The 21640-nt window shown below is 39.3% G+C and overlaps 1 protein-coding gene across 1 annotated transcript in view; it reads left to right on the forward strand.

Moving 5' to 3' along the window:
* ZCCHC24 (zinc finger CCHC-type containing 24) overlaps positions 1–20934 on the forward strand; it is a 103380-nt gene extending 82446 nt beyond the window's left edge. The window contains exons 3-4 of the mRNA XM_021526675.4: positions 8206–8370; positions 14601–20934. Coding sequence (XP_021382350.1) covers positions 8206–8370; positions 14601–14714 — 279 coding nt within the window. The 3' untranslated portion in view covers positions 14715–20934. The remainder of the gene's footprint in view (positions 1–8205; positions 8371–14600) is intronic.
* Positions 20935–21640: the final 706 nt, after the last annotated feature.

Consider the following 21640-nt stretch of genomic DNA (forward strand, 5'->3'; position numbering starts at 1 on the left):
TTGTATGAGTTTAAACTTGGTGGCTACAAACAGTGAGTATGGGAAAAACAATATTTTGGGATGATGCAGTCTAATTTAAAAACTAAGCAAGAAATTAATGCTATTTTTATATATATGAACATCAAAGATACTAATTGGAATTAAATTCTTATTCATTGTAATAGTCTTGTTAATGTCATCCAAATCCTAAAACAACTATTTCTCCAATTAAGAAGTACATGAACATAAAGAAGTTGTCTCCCCTGACATCCTTGGTACATCAACGCACTGTGTTTATAAAGAGCAAGTGAAAGTGGCAGATTCCCTAGTTGACATTTCTTCTTAAGATCACTGATACATTAAAATCTCTCCCCAAGTACTTTCAGCAAGTGTAGTGCAGCAGATATTTAGCTTGGAGGAAATCCACAACAGGTCTAGATTTACAAAAGGTTAAAGGCACCAAAGGCTATAGCTTGTCAGACAGCAGGATTTTACAGTGCCACTCAAGCAGCAGAAAAACCTCTCTCCCCTTAGCATCTACAGAGCTCTTTAACAAAGGTGTTTTCTCTACTCCCCTCAGTAAATTGACACCAAAGTTATATCAAGCTGCACCCAGTATAAGATTAAGGTACAGTAGTTCATGAAGAGCAAGTACTAAATGTTGGATGAGAGAAAAGCCTCAAATTCTCAGCTGTAATACAATAAAAAACAATATAATCTCTATGGTCACCCCATAAATTAAAAAAGTCTCTGATCCAAATACTCTTGAAAATATGCTTTGATCAAATAGTGGTGTGCCCAGTCTAGCCTGGATATTTCTATGTCCATTTCTGGACCCTAGTCTTCCCAAGCAGCTTCTTTACCTGGACACTTAATAAGGAAAGAAATGCCATCAGAGAATCAAATGTAACCTTATCTCATTGTCATAAATTAATCCACATCTTTTCTTCAGGTAGAAACTTTGCATAAACACATCTCAGAACAGCAATGAAGCAGAAGGCAGCATCCCAGTGGTTGAATTTGTCTCCAAAAGCACCTGCTACTCAAATTTGGAATAGAATTGCCTTCAATGATATCTGTCTGCCTTCCCATCTGTTCTGAACAGTCTCATGACCTATGGGGAAGCAAGGGGTCTATCAGAACTGCTCCACTGCTTTGTAAAGGACAGTTCACAATCCTTAGGCCTGGCAGTTTTTCACTAGGTCAGTGCCCCAGGTGTGCCACATTAGCCCTAGGAGAATTGTGAAATCCACATGAAGGCATCTGAGGTGAACCAGTTAAACAAGTCCAAAAATATGAGTCTTGACCTCAGCTTGGAAGAGGTAATGCTTGATTATAGTAAGGGTTTGACCCTCCCTTCTCCAAAACCCTGATTCCAAATACTAAATAAATATGAACATATTAAATATAGTGTGCCACCAGAGGGGAGGGAGAGGAGGAGAGTACTGCTATTGTATGTTCTCAAGCAACGGATGAAGAGGAACAAAAGAGTCCAAACATCAGGAAACTATTAAAATGAATACATTCCTAGTTTCTTCATAATTAATTCAGCATGTCCAATTTTGTATCAGAGAAGGGAAAGGAAAGATTTCGACCACTTCCTTTTATCTCAAGCTGTTTGGCAGAATATGATATTGTAATGCTGAAAATAAGTGCCTCACTGTGTCCCAGCAGGCGAGTGTAATTTAAACTCTTCTACATGCCTAATTTGATATGCAAATCCCTATTTTCTGTATGCCATACAATTCTTAAATTACACAGCAAAGACCCAGGTTTGCTTAGGCAGGCTCCATCCCCACTTTCTAGTCCCACCCCCTTTTTTATTTTGTACTGCATTAAACATTACCTTGAAAACAATTTTCACTATGCAGTTTCCTAAGTGAATGTTTTCAGTTTGCTTGCTTTGTTGCACAATTTAACATTTAGTTCAAATTTTAATGGTTACCTTCACACGCATAAGGACCTGATCTTGAAACTTTAGTTTCTGGGTTAGACAGAGTTATGCAATACTTTCAAAAGAAGATTCATTAGGCAGCTATTTATATGCTCAAGTCATATAATTGTTTTCAAAGTCCTACAGGAACAAGCGTATTAAAGCTGTGATTTGCTGCAAGCATAGATAGCCCCTGTGGGAACTCTTTCATGGTCATTCAACAAGCAAAGAGTAGCATGTGCAGGTAAAATAAATCCTTGAAATACAGTCAACCAAGATAATGATTTGCAGCTTTTCTTAACAGAAGATTTGGGTAGGGTTGGCAGAGCTCTGTGGCTCTGAAAATCTACCAAACACATTAAATGTTTGATTGCTGCCTGTTGCCCTGTATATAACACATGATATACTCAATATATAAGCATACCTGGAAAATTCACACGAACATTGAGGAAATGCAGAAGTATATCTGACATTAGTTAGAATTGTGAATGCAAGGGGAGTTTACACTTCTATTAAGGCTCCACTATAGGGACAACAGGTTTCTGTGCAATACAGTATGCACTCAAATGTTCTTCCATGAAAAGGACTGACTGAAAAGAATTGAGTGTTATTTGCTTGTTTTTTTCATAACAGCACTTATGTAAGTGAGATGAAGGTCAAGGTTCCACTATGCTGCACAAGCTACATTACCATAGGTAGCCCAAAGTGATTTATACAATGCCACAAGAACTGCAGAAGTAGCAGGAAACAGCAAAAGGACCTTTCCCCACTGTAGATGAAGAGCTGAGGTACAATCTCACCACAAACAGAGAGAAAATTTCTTAAGGCTCTATACTCAATCCATGTGCTGGAAATCTAATACCAGTCCCATCAACATGTTATCATTCTACCAAATACTTTTGTCTTTTCCTGTTTGCTTGCATCAATATAACCAAGTCCTTTTTTTTCTGAACAGAGGCCTGTGAAAGCAGCATGCTACTCGTGAACAGATTTGTTCACTCAAACTGGATGGCACTGAGCATTTACATATTTCCTATATCTATATTAACTGTGGAATGATAAGTAGGACTGGCAAAGAAAACTCATACTATCAACCTTTCAGACCATTCAGTGTTGGGTAATTGACACATCAGATAATTGCAGAATTGCCAATTAGCAACTATCTAGCTTCAAACTAATTTAGTATAGTAATGATACCATATCTTTGCTCCTGACAGCATGGCTAGGACTGAAACATCTGTGAAACCAGATTTGATTTAACTGGTGCAATGTTTGCCAGGCAGCTTCTTGGCTTTCTAGACTTTGAGAAACATGTCCATGACAACTAAGCCTATTGATTTAACCATCTTCAGAAACAATATACATGTTATTAGTAACAAACTGCTAAACTTTTGGCATAAGTGTGCAGGTGTGTCCTCATTTTCTACACAGTATGCACAGAGCTGAGACAGGTGAGAGCACTTCTGTGAATTTCCCAACACTCTGTAACTTACTGCAGCCTCAAGACTAGAATGCCACAACACCCAGTACACAGAATCAGTCCTTATACTTTTTTTTTATTTTCTAATTGGACTTTTTGGGGATGCGTTATTATATCTTTATTAAAAGATATGATATGCATATAGTAGTACACAATGACAGTAATAAGGCATTTTTAATGTCATCTCCCAGTTGTGCTGACTTTCAGTTGAGAGTGTTGGAGGCTTCACATTACAAAATATAGCTCTGAGCCTCCCACTCCTACAAACCACTCGGGAGCCTGTCAGACATCAAGCTGTTAGCTGTTACCCTTTTCTCTTTATTTGATAAAGCATGCTTACAAGCAGACCCTCAGAGTTCTTCTATGAAGGGGATCCACCTACCAATGTTAGCCTGATTTCATCTTTTCCTGCGCTGTACAGAGCCCTTTCACCTGTGTGAAACAAACTTGGGGGGAGATGAGAGGAAGAAAAGCATTAAATTTTGTCTCTGCATTTTGCTTTGAGGAAACTCAGCCTTGTGTTGTTTACAATGAATCTAGTTATAAGCAGGGCATGTTGGGGGAGGGGGGTGTGTTTTGTTTTTGCTGACTCTGCAAACTGATACTTTTGAGGGAATTGTTTAGGGAAAGCAGAGAGTCCTTTATTATGTACATCATTGCCAAGTGATTTGGCAGATCCCTCATGAGATGCACTTTCTGATAGGTTGACAGAGAGCTGGACTGGCCAGTTACCAGCAGAAAAGCTCAAGTTAAACACTTTTAAAATCTTATGATGGCCAATTTGTGGTTTTGGCTCAAGAAAGAAAGAAGATGAAAAATAGGGACAGCTGGGTGTCAGTGAGGGATGGAATATTGAGGTAATTTTTGTTACTGTGCCACACCAAATTCACTGGCTTTGTACATTGGTCGTTTCCAGCTAAGGCAAACATACATACTGACTAGGTACACCTGCAAAGGTGATGGCAGTTGTGTCACTGCTTGTCCAAAGTCAAAACATCACAGAACTCCCTAATACCTAGATCCTGACATTGAGGCATACTTCAAGCAATGGCTAGTTTCTGGTCCTTGTAGCAAAACCTGTTGCATTTTGATCCTCCAAAGGCCCACCTGTCCAGGATGCAGTAAATCCTTGAAATATCTGAATGAAGACAAGGTTTTTGCAGCCAAGGACAAAAGCCAGGCCAAACACCCACCTGGTCCTACAGGCAATGGGACAGTGTATGTTAATATGGCAACAACAAAATACTGTGCCATTATGAATAAGAACATAACTGTCGGATTAACTCCACACATAAATAAATCCCTATTTGCAGAAAGAGTAAGAAGAGAATGCTCCGGCAGGAATTGCAGGACCTAAACACCAACCAAAGTCTATTATTAACCACCATTCAAATGGAGCTGGGATGAGGAGAGGATAGGAGGCTAATGGTCTAGACAAGGTAAATCCCACATTCTGTAAAGTAAGGATTTTTCGGTTAATACCAAATGACAAAATGTGTCTTGCTCTCTTTTGGCATTTAGTTAAGGCAAAACCTCTGGTGAAAATATTTCTTGCCCTCCAGAATGAGCGCTGAGATACCCCAGCTGCAGAGTGGCCGGGTGCTCGAGCACCCTGTGGGCAGGGCTGGCTGCTTCTGTGCCAAGGAGCAGGCTGTTTCTTGGAAATGTTTATGCAATTCAGCTGTGCTCCTACTAGAGCCAGACACTTTAAGTTAAAAAAAAAACAAAACCCAACAGCTAAAAAAACAAAAACAAACAAAAAAAAAAAACCCAACAACAAACAAACCAGAACACCCAACCTCAGATCTCCCAGGCCATTAGTGTATCTCACTCAGGTTTCGCCTTCTACCAAATACTATCAAATACCTGTTTTGTTTGGTTCTGCAGGGTGGAGGGAGTTGGAGGGCTGCCTTCACTGCTGTCAATGGTTCCTATTGATGTTTCCCACTAGAGAAAATGAGCTTACTTGTTTGCTAGTCCAAATTCCCTGTGGGGCACTGCTTGGGGAACTGAAGATAAGGGAAGGAAAATAATATCTATTAGGGCAACGCGTAAACATCCATAAAACAGAATAGTAAAACACCTACAGAGAATGTTGTAAGTTTGCCAACAAACTAATAAGAGTCACTGACTGAGGAGAGAGCTGTGACTGTCAAAAAAAGTTAAAATAAAAATAAATTGAAAGTTTAATCTAGCAATTATAACAGGAAATTACCAACAGAGTCAGGGCTCCTACATTCTTTTCCTGGTTCTGCTTCCGATTTACCGAGAAAGTTGGAGAAGCCAGATTTTAAAAGTAGCTTCTAATTTGGAAAGCCTCCATTTCTGATGCCTAGCTGTACACACAGAGGACTCCACAGACCAGTATCTTCAGTTCTCCCTGTGCATTTGTGAGGGCAGAGCATTTCAGGGCATTGGTGTCTCTGAAGTCACATATGTGACCTGGACAAAGCCACAGTCACTGGCCCGCCCAAGTGGCCGTCTCTGAAAGTTTCCCATTTGGGAATTGTGGCTGGCACAACATATTGCTGTGGGAGTCTGATGTTTAAATGCTCTTTATGGCTGACATAACATATTGCTGTGGGAGTGTTATGTTCAAAAACTCTTTGTAAACATTTACAAGACTTCCAAGATGCACTCTGTCTCCAAAGTCAGTGCTATTACTTTTGGAAATAATGAAACTTGTGAACTGCACGTTTGCTGAAAGGACTACTGCTTGGTAGGGGCACTGAGCGGCATTTTCAAGTGTGGCTGCAGGAGGAGTTTAAGTAGAGGGTGACTTAATCAGAGTGTCAAAAATCATTTGTCTTCCATTCAATAACACCCCCCCCAATAGAAACTGCAAATAAAACAATCTGTTTTATTTGATTGAATTTCTGATGCTTCAGAAGGAGAGGGAAGGTCTCTCAAACACAGGAGCTCTCTGGAACAGAGAAAAAATTCCATAAGGACTCAATCCCATAAGAATTTCTAAATTAAAAGAGCATGTGGCTTCTTCTTACACTGAGTTGTGCTATGAGCTTCTCAGAGGCAGAACCAAATTAAGTATGAATTAGGATAAGGATGTCTCCATAAATTGACATTTTCCTGCACTACATTCAGTTGCAATCTCTCATCTTTATCAAGGGACACCATGGGTCGGAGAGCTACACTGCATGCCTGCCAGCACTCAGTTGTGGAAGTCTGAATGTTTCTCACTATACCAATGCACTGGTTTTTTCTTCTGTGCTATACTACTGGATATATGTGTGTCCTGGTCAGCTTTATCTGTGCTATCAGCCAGAATATTTACAGTGGCTTGTCAGAAGCAAATTACTATAGATGTTTGCCTGTTTGTAATGGAGGTTGCTACTGATCCTGTCTTCTAAAGAATATTGCAATGCTGAGGAATAAGCATTAAAAAAACAGAGAATGTTGTTTACTGACACACTGCAGAAAGAAAAAAAAAAGGCTGGAGTAGGTTTGGTGTCCCCTGCTCTTCCACCCACAGCATGCAGGGGAGAGTGCACTCAATGTTCCTTTCCCTTCTTGCTCCCACATGTGACCCAGGAGGCAACACAGTGTTCACCATCTCCATCAGCCACTGGAGCCTGAGTCTCAGAGCTCCTGCCAAGCTCAGGTCTTCTGCCAACCACCTGCTTTTGCAACCCTTGTTTTCACATAGAAAGCAATTTGGACCTACACACTGAGAAATCACACAAGCTCCCAAAACAAAAACAAATGCCTTCCCAGCATGATGGCTCATTTCGCTTTTGCAAACTTTATCTGGAAGCCTTAAAAAAGAAAAGCTGCTTAGGCCTGACATGTAAGTAAGTGACAAAGAACCCTTTGATAGGTGATCATAGTATACTGCCACTATACAGGCAAAGTGTCTCCCTCTGGGCAGCAGCGAACTAAACACAGTGACACAGACAGTGTTTCAACACCTGCTAGGGACTCTGGGAAAACAGCTTCATCTTTACAGCTATCTTAGCACAGCTGGATACAACACTCTCATGAACCCTCAAATTCACATACCTCACCATATTTTGTTAAGTACAACACACAGTTTTAGTGAGTGAATAGATGTACAAAAAATAAACCTGGTATTTGCGTACAGTCATTGTCAACTCTACTGGCTTCCCTAGATAAAAAGGCTTTCTTTAAGGGACATTTAACATTCAGACATCACAACACACCAGTTGAGAATCCTTTCCTTCAAAGGCAGAAATAGAGAAACCATTTGCCAAGACCCAGAAACCAGATAAAGTTAATAAAAGTTATTATTTCCACTAGTCAGAATGTCTTTCCTTCATACTCAGTCCCAGTTGGTGCACACCCATATGATAATATATAGGCTGTGAAAAGCAGAACTATTAAAAATCATCTTAACTACATTTTTTTAGTGGAAAATAGACTTGATTTCTAAACTGGAATTTCTAGTTAAAAAGTAGTCTTTTATTACTAATGAGCTACTCCTCCTGATACTATATATATTGCTAGCAATATATACTCAATAGAAATGATTTTATCATAATGAAACTAATATTAAAACTATTTACTCAAAAAGTGAAAATGCATATTTCTAAATACTCAATGTCACTAACAAGTATGATGCTTTCTTGAACTTTTGAATACTTCTTACAGAGACCACTCTCAGAACTGTTAAACTCTAGCTTCAACATTTGAACTCTTCATTAACGGGAGATGTCCTTCATGCTTGCCTCCAATATCTTCTTCGCAAAGTTTCCTAATTAAAAAAAAATATTTATTTTTCTACTACACCCACCCACCCATTTTCAGTCATTCATTGCTACTTCCCTTTGTTTTGTAGGCTCGTCCAAAAGGAGAAGGCCTGACACCATACCAGGGCAAGAAACGCTGCTTTGGTGAATATAAGTGCCCCAAGTGCAAGAGAAAATGGATGAGTGGAAACTCCTGGGCTAACATGGGACAAGAATGTATCAAGTGCCACATTAATGTTTATCCTCACAAACAGGTAAGAGAAGTGCAGACCTGATGGCAACAGGCTTGGAGCTAGGAATGCTGTTGGCTTTGTAAAGCGTGGGTAAGATAGAAAGAACTTGACATGGACTACAACACCCCGCAGAGAATGTTTCCCAGATAAGCTTTCTCAGCTCTGGAAATCTGAACAGGTGTCATCAGAGTTGCAAAACAGCCCATATCTAAAACAGCCAGGGACCACAGTTCCCTGGTGAGGGCATATGATAGAAAGTTTCCATTCACCATAGTGTATTCATCATGAAAACTCACGCCAGATCAAATCAAATGCCCCTGTTCCACACCTCGTCCTAGGCAGTGGCAGACACTTCCAGAAAGGTGTGTATAGATTATATAGACAAAATAATCACCTCTGAGGATACTTCCCCAACCTCTTGTATGGGCTAATGAATATCTCTGCATTCTCCCAGTTTGTCACCAAACAGATCAAACCTTGCAGAGTCTATTAAATAGCAGAAATCAGACTACATGGGCCACCAAGCCTTGCTGTGTCACTGTAGGAGAGTAGGATGCTTGTGTCCAATTTAGGACAAAAATTTGGAAACCTTATTTCAGGATTGCTCAATATTCATTGCAGTGAATTAGGCATTTCTTCTCAATTGCCAAGCTCGCCCTTTTCTCCCATCCTCATCTCCATAGCTCTATTTCATTTTCCCCAGCCACTTTCCCAAATCCATGGACTTCCCAGTACTGTAAGGTTTGTCCATGTCTCACAAAGAATGGTTTGGTGCTGAAGTACTCCCATGTAACTGGCTCAGGCAATAATATCAGAGTAGTGAAGATAATAATCTCCGCTCTGGATAGCTCTGGGGTAGCCATTCATGCACGTATGTTGGCTCTGTGAATGGCTTGTGCAGCTATGCTCAAATCTTGATTTCCTATGCATACCTTTCGTTAGTGAGTCCCTGGAGAGGAGAGCAGCCACACTTTCCTGCCACCTGCTCATTGTTCCTGGAGGCTCATTTCACTCCAGGAAACTATCCCAGGCCAGTTCCCCACAAAGAATGTCTCAATTCAGCCCTATGCTCTTAGTCCATATGGCCTAGCTGTGAGAATGAGCTTTTAATCTCTCTGGGGCAGGAAAAGTCTTCTCAGCACTTTTACAGCTGCGTATATACTTTAGAGTGCTCTATAAATACAGATCTAAATCTCTGTATTTAAAAGAGATGGTGGAGCATTACAAGAAATAACACAAGGACCTGACAGGAGGGCTGCTGCCATTCATTCCCCAGCTCGTCCACCAAGTAGGGAATCAGGTGGTTGTCACACCAGAGCTGAAAAACTGCTCCTCAGGCAAGCTTTGCTAAATTATTCCACTGTGTTCCTCCTTCTGCATTTCCCTCAAGTACAAATCTTCTCATGGGAGTGCTTACAGGAATAAACAGAACATGGGGCAAAACCATAGGCCCATTGAGCTTGATCATGCCTTACTGAATGCTAAAGAAGCACCCAGACAAATCTGCTCTATGGAAATTTCAAAAGGTGTTTCCCAGATAGTTACTTTAGCTACTCTAAACATAAACAGGAATCTCAGAAAGACTTAAACCTTTCCTATTCATCCAAGAAATTTGGATTTTGTGGTTGTTTATGCTCCTTCTGACTCTGCTTCAGCAATTGAGCCAGTCCTTATAGTCATTCACCAGCATTCTTGGCAGTGTAACAGCCCAGATGCCAAGCTCTGAATTCTCATTTTCTTCCCCTGTTCACTATAGCAGCAACATCTGCGCCCATGGTTATTTCCTGGCTGGCCTCTTATCAAGGCTTCTTCTCCGACTTTGTGGCTAAGGCCGGTGCTGTTTGTGATGACAGCTGTTGCTCTGGTGCAGAACCAGCCATCTGGTGACTGACTTGTCCTCTTGGACATTATTTTCTTCCAGCTGTCAGGAATTTACTGTTGGACTGGAAATAATTTGGTATGTAAATACATACCTCATGATACTCAAGTTATTACTTTCATGGGCAATTCAGTGGTCTCATCGTAATTCCCATATCTGAGTGCAACCACTGCCACCTCACTTCCCTCAGTATGGGGAAGGGTGGGTATGATCACTCAAGCCCAATAAACTTCTCAACAGTTTCAAGCCTACAAGTATGATCTTTTGACTGTTTAGATTTAATAAACCCACCCCAGCATGCCCACACTTGTGTACTCCAGCTATGGGAATACAGTTCCCCTCAGACTGCTGCTTTTCTGAACACTTAAAAAAGAGATTTTCACCATTTACCTCATGCTGTTATCAGTCATTTCTAGCTGGCCTGCCCCAGAGGCATGCTGCTGACAGAGGCTGCTTGCTCTCTCTAAGCATCCTGCCTCTGATCTGCTGCCTTCTTATCACTGTCTCTTGGATTCATGGCAACAGCCCAGGGCCTTGGTAATGTCCCTCTTTCCCCAGGCAGAGAAAAGCAGAGGGTCTGCTGCTCAAGAATGGACAGTGCATTTAATCTTTTCTTACCCACTGCCCAGTTTTTTTAATTGGACTAAAAATCTACAAATTCATGATAGCATGTGTTTTTCTTGGGAGAAGCATGGCTCCTTAAGACTGTTACCCTAACAATTATCCTGCCAGCAATAGCTGCAGAATCTTTCTATTCACATTCCTAATCTGACATTTAATCGTCTCATTTGCTGCATTAAGACTTGATGCCCAGGAAATTATTTTTAATTGTTTTCTGCCATTTGAATTCTGATGTGATCCTCTATCCTTCAGTGGTGCAATTAAATTGTTCCATTCCACAGCAGAAAATACAAACAGAAGCAGAGACATTATTCCATTCTACACCTTAGTGGAAGCAATTTCCCTCAAGATGTCCTAGTGATGCTTTCTTTAACACCTAGCATTTCATAAGGGTGAGATGTTTGTTTGAGGGGTTTGGGGTTTCAGCTGACTGTTGGGGAATGCAGAGGTAATGCAGTACATGTAGATGGGGACAGCAATAACTCACAATTAAAAGCTAATTCACAGGTCAGGAATTGATACATATATTTGGATTTCTGACAGTTTCATTCCCCTGTGGTGATATCTTTATTCAACACCACCAAATGCTTTCCTGGTGGAGCTGCACAAGATTATTTCCACCCTGCAACTACCAGGAGAAAATTAAACAAAGATGCACAAAAGTGAAGTCCGGAAGAATGCAACTGTGGATGCTTGCATTAAAAAAAAGAAAGAAAAGAAGAAAAAAAAGAGACAAGATTTAACTTTTCCAGTTAAACTCTCCATTTAATGAAAAAGGGATACCTTTCCCCTGAGGAACATAGCAAGATTTACTGTTGTTCTACAAGGTCCATTTCACTGCTTTTTAAGGAAAAGAGTTAACTTTTCAGCCAAATAGCCTGCCCCCTTCTCCACACCCTGTCCCAGTGCATGGCTGAGTCCTCAGCAGCAGTGCAGAGCTCTTGCAGCCTCCTCAGTTCCTGATGTCTCCTGCAGAATTCAGGCAGTCTCCAGAGCTGACACAGTGGGCAACAGCCAGGCCCTGCTGCACTCCTCTTGTGCCAGGGGCCTCTCCTTCCACCACCAGAGCTGCCCAGCCCCGATGGACACACAGCTCTGTGACTAACATCCTACACTTCTAGCATGGTATAAGAATGGTTCCAAGAGTATAAGGTCATTACTTTCAGGTTCTCCTCAATTAGTAACAGACAGCAGCAGGACAAGAACACTTGCTACTCAGGGTGATTAAAGTGTTCTTTTTTGCCTTTACAAGAAAGCCATGAAGAGAAAAAGGCAAATGGAGATAAGCTGGGATTTCCTTTTATGCAGAAGTTGGGTTGAAATAGTTTTGAGACACAAACCAGACAAGTACACTACCAGTTTCAAAGCCTCAGCCCTCCACCACCTCACCAGAAATGCAGTCTGGGCTCTGCACGGCTTGGTTCCTTCCAGCTGGCCCTTGGTAACCTGCTTTCCTGCATTTGTAACCCCTCTCTCCCCAGCCTGTGTCGTAACACACTGGTAACAATAACAGTTCTGAAATCAAAATGCTTTGCAGGCCAAAAAGCTGAGCTCAATCAACACAGGGGGAAAGCAAACTAGGGAGAGCTATTGTTTCTGAAAACCATCCAAAAACTCTTGGCGCTTCAAGGCATTCCCAATGTCCTTTGCACTATTTCCAGGAAAAATTATTCCCAAGGCCTTGCATATTAAAAAAAAAAAAAAAAAAAAAAAAATCTGGCTTATATCAATAAACATGATAACTGCTGTATTTTTCTCTTTAATCAGAGCACAGCTAGCATGTAGAAGCAATCAGAGCTGAGTCAAATAGCCTGTTTCAAGTGTAGCATTTCAAAACTCTCATTCGCTGTTGAAGAGTGTAAATTAACCCCTGGGACTCCAGAACCTGCACTTCATCTTTGTATATTTATGTAATGCAAAGTTTTGGAGAATATTTGTGGGCAGATGTTGGTTGAATAAGTGGTAGATGAGGTAGAAAGGAAATTTTTCTGACCAAACACACTTATTCAATTTGCCTGTCTTGTGGAATAAGCAGTGCTTGGACTGCAAGCCTAGAAACAGAATTGCTGGTTCTGATCTTAAATCTCAACATAGTGACATCAAACATTTAAAGCTCAGGAGGGTTGCAGGGTGTTTGAAGAGTCCATCTGCCTTCCTCATCTAACACAGGAAATCCACTTTGCAGTTGAAATGTAGATGAAGGAAGACTCAAAGACGTATGTGGTGCATGGTTCTAAACGCTGACTCAGAAAGAAGCCATGTGTCACTACTGAGTCACTCCTTTATATTGTTTTGACTAGCTGTGCAACAAAATAAGAGTGTTGCACTTATAATCCAGTACAATCAAGCAAGAATTTACAGACATCCCTCGTTCAAGATGATTGAATATATTTTGTGTCATTTTAGCTATTCAAAGAGAGAAACTTTTCTACTCCCTGATTTATGAAAATTGCAATAGTGCAATATTACATAGCCAGAAAAAAAGATGCACAAAATCTCTGTTCCTGTCCACAGAATTTCAGGTAGGCAGCTTAATGAAGAACTTATAAATGAAATCTTAGATGATCAGGTGTACTTTAAGACCTTACAGATAAAGAAAAGTCTTTAAGAAAAGTGTTAAGAGATAAATGGCCAAGATGGTGTAATTTTTATTTAACCACCCACTGCTCCAAGAATCACATTTTGAAGATATAAACAAGGGTCTAATATCCCTGTAAAAACAGTGAGAAGCTTATGGCTAGTTTTCAGATTTCACACCACATGCTGTGTCTACCACAGTCCCATGGAAGAACTTCTGCCTTCATGGCACTGTGCAATGAAACAGCCTTTCAGACACATTTCATGAAAACATTTCAGATCAATTATGGGTTAGGGAACTTGGGAGTGTTTTCCAAGCAAATGGTGCACTTTATTAAGTTCTACCTCACATCTCTATCACTTCCCTACCTATTAGACTTCCCAAACCTTTAACTTTATCACAATATTTAACGTGGATGTTTTATTTTCAGAATGATTGTGAAGCCTTTTACATACCATGGAAAGTGAAAGCACAAATATCTACTAACAGTGAATCAGCTTAATTTCCTCCAATACTGTGATTTCATGAATATTATTAAAAATACATAATTTATTACTCAGATTCAGTACAAAGGATTGTGTCATGAGGTTGGATCTTGTTTTGGTTTTGTATAAGTCTGGAATTTTTTTTTTTATTTTAATAAAAGCTTTGCAGCTGCTCTGTTTCAAAACTTTGAGCCTCAAAAACATGGGACTACCTATTGGAAAAGCACCATTTAGCTATGCAGTATCTGTGCATAGTTAAGACAGCTTTCTTCATGCAGCAGCTAGTCCTAACATTGATAATCCCTGCTCTGCATTGCTGGGTAATGGGACTCTCATGCTTTAGATGGTAATGCCTTTGGGATATCTAAGTTACTGGAGCTAAGCAAATGAACTCTTTTGTTATTGCTTTTATGAAATGAAGTCCTCAATGTAGTATTTTTATAATTTGACTGCAACAAAGTTAATGCCATTCTTCACAAAGGTGAAATTAAGTTGTGAGGCCACTCTGAACCAATGTAGAGTTGAAGGGCTGAAAAAATCACTTCATACCTTCAGGAAAGAAACATAATACCTTTTTAATTACCAGTAGAAAGCTCAATTGGGGCATAAAAGTAGACTTCACATGCTTAATAAAAAGTAACAAGGACAAAACCTTGGATCTAATCTGATTTCCTTCCCGCCACTGCAGAGACCCCTGGAAAAGCCGGATGGCCTGGATGTGTCAGACCAGAGCAAAGAACATCCTCAGCATCTGTGTGAGAAGTGCAAAGTTTTGGGCTACTACTGCCGCCGTGTGCAATAAACCTTCCAAGTGGCCTCTTCCCATCCCCATCATCCCGAGAGATTCTCTGGCAGCATGCGATCAACAGCAGCACAACAGATCAAGATAAAAGCTAAAATAATTGCCAATATTGCCTATCTAATAATATGCCTTACCATTAATAGAATGTAACATTTCTCCTGTGCATGTGTATGCATGCAATAGGTATTTACAGGACTATGATTTGTATACATATATATGTAAATTTATATATGTACACACATAAAGTGTTACTGATGATGTTCACAACAGAACTACAGTTACAGGTTCTGCTGATTGTTTACACAGACTCTATATCACAGCCAGGTGAAATGAAGTACTTTTCAAAAGGCAAGGAATGATATGCACGAGGAATATTTGTTACATGCATGGCTTTTGCAGAGGTTCAGTAGCTGTGGGGCCACTAATTGTAAGCACTCACCCACAACACGAACACTGTTCTTATTATATGACAAGACAAAGGAAGATGAAACAAGTCACAGCATAAAAGGGGAATTACTGCTTTCCCAGTTATAGAAAGTCTTAAGAGTTTTGTGCTGCTGATTTCTTGGACTTTTTTCTATTTGTTACCATCCCTTGGGCAGGGCTCAGGCAAAAAATTTTTAAAGGACATGGAAAAAAAGTTAATAATTGTTTGAGGGGTGTGGGTTGGGTAGGAAGGGAATGCCATAAGATTCCAAGAGGTTTTTGGAAGAGACAAAATTGGCTTGCTTATGCAACTACCAGATCCTTCTCTTGTCATATAATCCCACTGACATGGCCCCTTCTATGTGCATGGTGTGTTCATTAGACAACAAGCACACTAAATTTACTATGAATAAGGGGATAAGAATACTTTAAACTGACCCCAATGCCCTTAACTGAAAGATTAGCCAAACTTACTATTTATAGTAGTTTAAAAGACACTTTCTGGAAATATTTTTATGTCCTGTTTTCTACTATAGAAATTTGTTATAATATGAAACATGTTAGCCATAGGGGTGTTTTAAGGCATGGAGAGCACTCTACATAACTCTCTTTCTTTATGTCTTCCTGAAGAAGACCTACATACCTGGGGAGAAATTTTGGAATTATATTTCGTTGTCCCATTTCAGGTAGAGCTTTGCACAGGGACAGCCTGCTGCAAAGAACATCTTGTTAGGGATTGGCAAATATAAACTGAAAATACCTCGAGACAGTATCCTGTTTGTATGTCTACATGAGAGTACATTGGCAAAAGGACACAACAAGCAATTAATTTGTAGTGTTCACTAAAAAAATTAGAGGCATAATGTTTGAGATTGAGGGGGTTACATCAGCAATTTACATTTTTATCAAGTTTCCTTTAGGGAGATTGATTTGTGTGAATGATACTTAGAGAAAACACTTTAAATCCTAAATAACTTGATGTGAACTAAACGTAATGCAAAGACAGTGGGGGATTTATGCCAAGTGATAACAGGATGTTACCAGTATGTCAAGACAAGATTTTATAAAGAAAGTAGAAAACCTGTCATGAGCATTCACCTAGGGAACGTGAAGCTTCTGACAATTTGTTGCAGGGTCAAACTCTTGCCATTTCCCCACTTTGCTCTAAGCAGGGCAAAATTGCATCTGCTTGTTCAAGGGGATGGCATGTACATATCTTGCAAACTCCATTATTTATGGGCAGCCCAAGTGACCCAGCCTGCTGATCACAGCAATGGCTTCTGACCACAGCTCTCCCATAGCTCCCTGATTTTGGGCAAGTCACAAGATCCTTCTGGACCTCAGTTTCCCCAACTGCAAAAAGGGGGTAATAATACTTTAGTATACCTACCTCACAGGAGAGTTGTGAGGTTTACTTAATATCTCTTAAGTATTTTGGCATCACTAGATGAAAAATGGTGTGTAATGCTAAAATAGAATTAACTAAATTAATCACTTGGAGACTACTTCTGCCCTGTTAGCAACTCCAACTAAAATAGGTGAAAATATTATTGAAAGTAACACTAATAAACAGTTCCGTTTGCTCAGTGAAAATACGGAGTTTTAGCATTTTCAAATGAAAACACATTCTTTTGCACAGATTCACAAATTAACTTAGAGACAAATTCTCTCAGCAAAGATACTAATCTCTCTGTACAAGTAAGAAAATACACAAGCAAATCTAGGGGTGGATTTTCTAAGCTTGACCTCTAGGATTAATCTCAATAGATTGTTTCAAGCATGAGTAATTTTGAAAGAGCAGCATTTTAAACCAGATGAGCACTTAATAGTACAGGAACAAAAAAAAAATCACCTAGCTGGTTTACATCTAGCTAAAGAACATGTAGAAAAAACAGTTAGATGAAGATAAGGGAAAACATTATTTTATTTTCTCCCTGAAACCAAGATGTTGCTATCAAACATTTTGTTCAGTATTGAAATAATCTCCCTGTTATGAAAACCACTAAAACCAGTAAAATAGCACAAGTCTTTATATAGCTGTATTACTATATCACACACCAGCAGGCTTTGACAAAAAGGTGACTAAAAGATGCATTGGTATTTTCATGACAGTGCCCTATTAAGAATTGTTTATCCAGATTCAACACTGCCAAGCAATGCCTTTAGCTTATGGATTTTTAGATTGTACTAAAAATACACATGATCTCCCTTAAAACAACGTCTATAGGTGTAGCATAATTCTTGAGAGCATACTTATGAGAGCTCATATTATTGATGTGTTCCTAGGCAGAAGACATATCAAGTATTTAAGTGATACTTAGCATATCTCTAATAAAGAGGAGAAATTTCCCCCTGCCCTGGCGGTGGGGGAAAGCAGATGAAGAACAGAACGTGTGGAAAAGCAAAGAGCAATAATGCTTTTTTTGTTGTTTTTGTTTTGTTGGGTTTTTTTTGTTTTGTTTGTTCTGCCTAAGGCAGAGGCACCGGGACCTCCTCCCTGCCCGGGCTGGAGCCGCCTCCCTAAACCGGGCTTGGCAAGGCAGGAGCCCAGCTCGGCCCAGGGGATCCCTCTGTGCCTCCCCGCAGGACTCACTCCACTCTGGAGTCTGTGCAGCTGGGGTGGCTGGGAAAACACATCCACATAAGTAATTGTGTAGAACAGTTTATGACCATTGGCTTTTAGTGGCACATTTCTAAATTTTTATTTCAATGGAAAAAAAGAATGATTGATTATAAAATATAGATTACTTCTGCTCCCTGCCTCCCCACTCAAAGGTAATTCACCTATAGATGTAATCAGCTCTTTCCAAATCAGAAAAAAAAAATTGTTAAGGTGCAGATTTTTGACTGGAAAAATGAGGGACTGATTTATCTTTTAGATTTTAGTGACTGCTTTCTGATGTTTTCTAACTAGCTCTGCATTGAGAGCATCAGCTAGCAATCATTGAAGGCATTAGTAGACAGTATTGGCAGGAGTGAAGCAAGCATAAAAAGAGTTTTAAATCAATACAGGCCTCCCTAAACTGAGTATTGTTTAGGGGTGTATCTGAGAGCAGTTTGGCTCTGTGCATTTATTTGGCAAACTGGATTTTCAACCCCCAATGCTTGCTGTTGACAGCCCATCAATAGATCCTGTCCTATTCAATTTTTTTTTTTATTTGCACCTTTTCAGATTTTTTTTAATCTTCCATTTATTTCTTTAAAAGCAACAAAAACCAATCAAACACCCCACAGTTTGTTTCATGAGTTGGTCATAACATTTCATATCTAATTTGGAATGGGCACACTTCTGGAAAAATATTCGAGTAATTTGAAATGTGTGTTATAGGTTTTTAGCTGCTTTAACCTAATGAGGCTACAATGAAGCTATTACAAGTACTTCATTTAAAGGTGATGAAGAAATATCTTAGTAGTTTAAAGGGTGGCCCCATTTAGCCAGTTCCTACTGCTGCTACTACAGATGTAAAATGATGCCACACAAGCAAAATTTGAGGCATTTTTGTCTCAAAGTTGCTATTTAATTTCAGATAAATACACAAGAGTATATATTATTTGTGAAAATAGGTGTATTTTGAAGTTCCCCATTATATGGGACTTAGTTTTTAAACAAAAAATGTGAAGTTACATATGTCTGAGAGAGGCCTCATACCTAGAAGTATTAGCTACATTTTACCTTTTTGTATAACATGAAATTTAGATTATACATGAATTGCATACCTGTGAGACTAGCGTTTTTAAAAAAAAACCCGAAACCTACTTAAAACATCAAAAGTTTAGAGCTTTTGGAAATGTCAGACTTCATAGATTAGTGGTCTTTGTCCTGCAGTCACATAGAAGATTATTTTTGTCCTATTCTGGATCCTAAGAGTTATCCACTGAACAGTAAGCAATAAATCATCAACACGTGTTTTTCAAGTTAAGTCAATAGACATATATTTTCCACTTGCTTTTGCCAACATATTTTAAAATGTGATTGAACTATCCCCCATAGGAAAATCATTCTTTCAGATATCACTCCACTCCCAACTGGGCTTCCACCCATATCTCTTTCTTATCTGCAAAACCAGTGCTGTCCATTGAGTTTGCTGTATCGCTCAAGTGCTCAGAGGGCTGTTTGAGATCTTAGATATAGGGATGATGGATTGTGTTTCTAGGATGAATTTCAAAGGGACAATCGTGTGCAGTTACTAGCTATAGATGATTGATATAAATGTTTACCCCTGTATGAAGTATTTTACAGTTTTACTTGCAGATGTGTATTTATCTTGAGTTATACTTGACATAGAGTTTCTTTCAATTTTTTTTTTTAATACTATGTGTGTATTTTGGAAACCTTTTTAGATGTTAAAATTTTTGAATGGTTACAAATATTTCTTATAATACTGAATTGTTATCTGGAAACTCTTTGCAGTAACTTTTTTGTATATATTTGAGGGCCTTTTTAAAAAAGTATTGTTTGTTTTTTGGGCAAAGTTTTTACAATTGGGAAGCTTTCAGAAGGGCCTTCCTCTCATCTAGGATACTAACAGAGGTAAGAGTTTTCTTAAGTATTTTGCAGAACTAAGGATGTATCCTCAAGAAAATATTTATGGAAATAATTTACTTTTTTTTTTACAATGCTTTTGTCTGTATAAAGTATGCAACAGAACTACATTAAGAAGGAAATATTGTCTACATAAAATATTATATGAAAGTTGGTACATAATTCTGACAAAAAACCTTGCGATTCTTTAAGCCATATTGTTTTTGTTATCCTTGGATGAAAATATCAGTATTAAGTAACCAGTGTATTATTCAAGTGCTTAGACTTATATGAAAATGCTTATATGGTTTATTTATGTGTATTTGGGGAACGAGTGCTAGAAAAGCTATCACTAGACATGTAGCAAGTGAGGAGCAAATAACAGTATACTGTCACTTTATGGCCTTGTGAGAGACACAAAGGTGTTGAAAGCACCGTGGAGACTCGGCTTTCAGAAACTCCGAAGCACAAGTGGTGGTTTCAAATGGTGGCTCTTTCCTTCCCCATGGCTAGAGGGGAAGAAAGTTGGTTGGGACATTGTTTAACTTGACTTTCACAACTCTTTGCAGACTGTGAGCTCAGCTATGCAGTATCATCTACAGCAATAATATCAATCAAAGGATGTAAGAGAAAAGGATTGAAGTAGATTATTGTAGGGGTTTACGTTTATTTTAATTAGAACTCATAGCAATATAGAATATGCATGTGCACGTACTCGAAGCATTTTACACTTTACATTTCATGTAGTTTGATTATATTATGAAGGATTGAGTTTTTAGTTTGATATTTTACCATGCTAAAATGGGAGGTCTGCCCAGCCCTATACTGGATTCTTGTTTCCTTTAAAAGGTTATTTAGTACAGCACTCACTGCATTGTGTAATAGTGCTAAAACTAACACTATTTTATGAATTTCTTCAGCTTTAAAAAAATTAACCTAATGATTATTACATTTGTTAAACTGTACCCACTGACCTTGTCAGATTCAGTTGGCAAATTGTGTAATTTCTTTTTCTGTAACTGTTAATAAACTTGTACAGCTAAAACAAACAAAACCTATGGACAAAGGCCTCAGAGGTACCAGTTTTGTTTCAGCAATCAAGATGACAGCTTGCTCATCTGGTGACTTTGTTGCTACCAAGACTGTAAAATCTCTGTTGTGGATTGTCCATAAAATGGCATTCCGACATGTGCCTTATTTGCTGGATAGTACACAGCTTTCCTCTAGTATTCTAGCATTTTAATGCTGTATTAAAGTATTGCAAAAAAACCAGCAAGAGCGTGGCATGGTTTTCTTGAACATTCCTTCCTTGGACAATTTCCTCCCAGCTGCAGCGGGTTCCTGGTTATGGCCTGGCCAGCCACAGTCTGGTCCTGAGGAGCAAAGCTGCCCTACCACAGCCATGGGAAGAAGCCTTTCTCCTGCAGTGAGTCCCTGTGCTGCAGGGAGCCTGGTCACATCAGGGTGACAGCTCTTCACTGCCGGTGAGTCACCTCGGGTTAATGGTGCCAGCTCCTGGTTTTCACAGCCTATTCCTTTTCAGGGAAAACCTTCTAAAATCAAAGTACACTTGTAGCGCCTTTGGTTGGATAGAAATGTTTATGTGCCAGAAAGCTGCTTTAGTGAAAAATAACATTCATCGTTCTTTGCAAGCAAAAGAAGTTAGCAAATGCTTGTTGTGTATTAGCAATGCTCTTCTCACACTCCCAACCAAAGTTTGGTGGCAAGAACTTTTCTCCTGAGACTGACAATACTGTAGTGATTGGAAGTTAAAATAAAGGTGTCAAGAAATTAACTTTGGATTTTAGGCCTCTAATACAAGAGATTGCCTTCATTTAAAACAAGCAGAAAATTTTTATTAGCCACATAAGCAACACGTTTTTTTATGCCTGATCATCCCTATGAAATCCACTGCATATTTGCCACTTGGAGATCTTCCCCACATTGACACCATTTCTATCACATAGCAAGTCTAATT

The sequence above is a fragment of the Lonchura striata genome, chromosome 6, assembly GCF_050655825.1.
Source record: "Lonchura striata isolate lonStrDom1 chromosome 6, ASM5065582v1, whole genome shotgun sequence".
In the NCBI taxonomy this organism is placed as follows: Eukaryota; Metazoa; Chordata; class Aves; order Passeriformes; family Estrildidae; genus Lonchura; species Lonchura striata.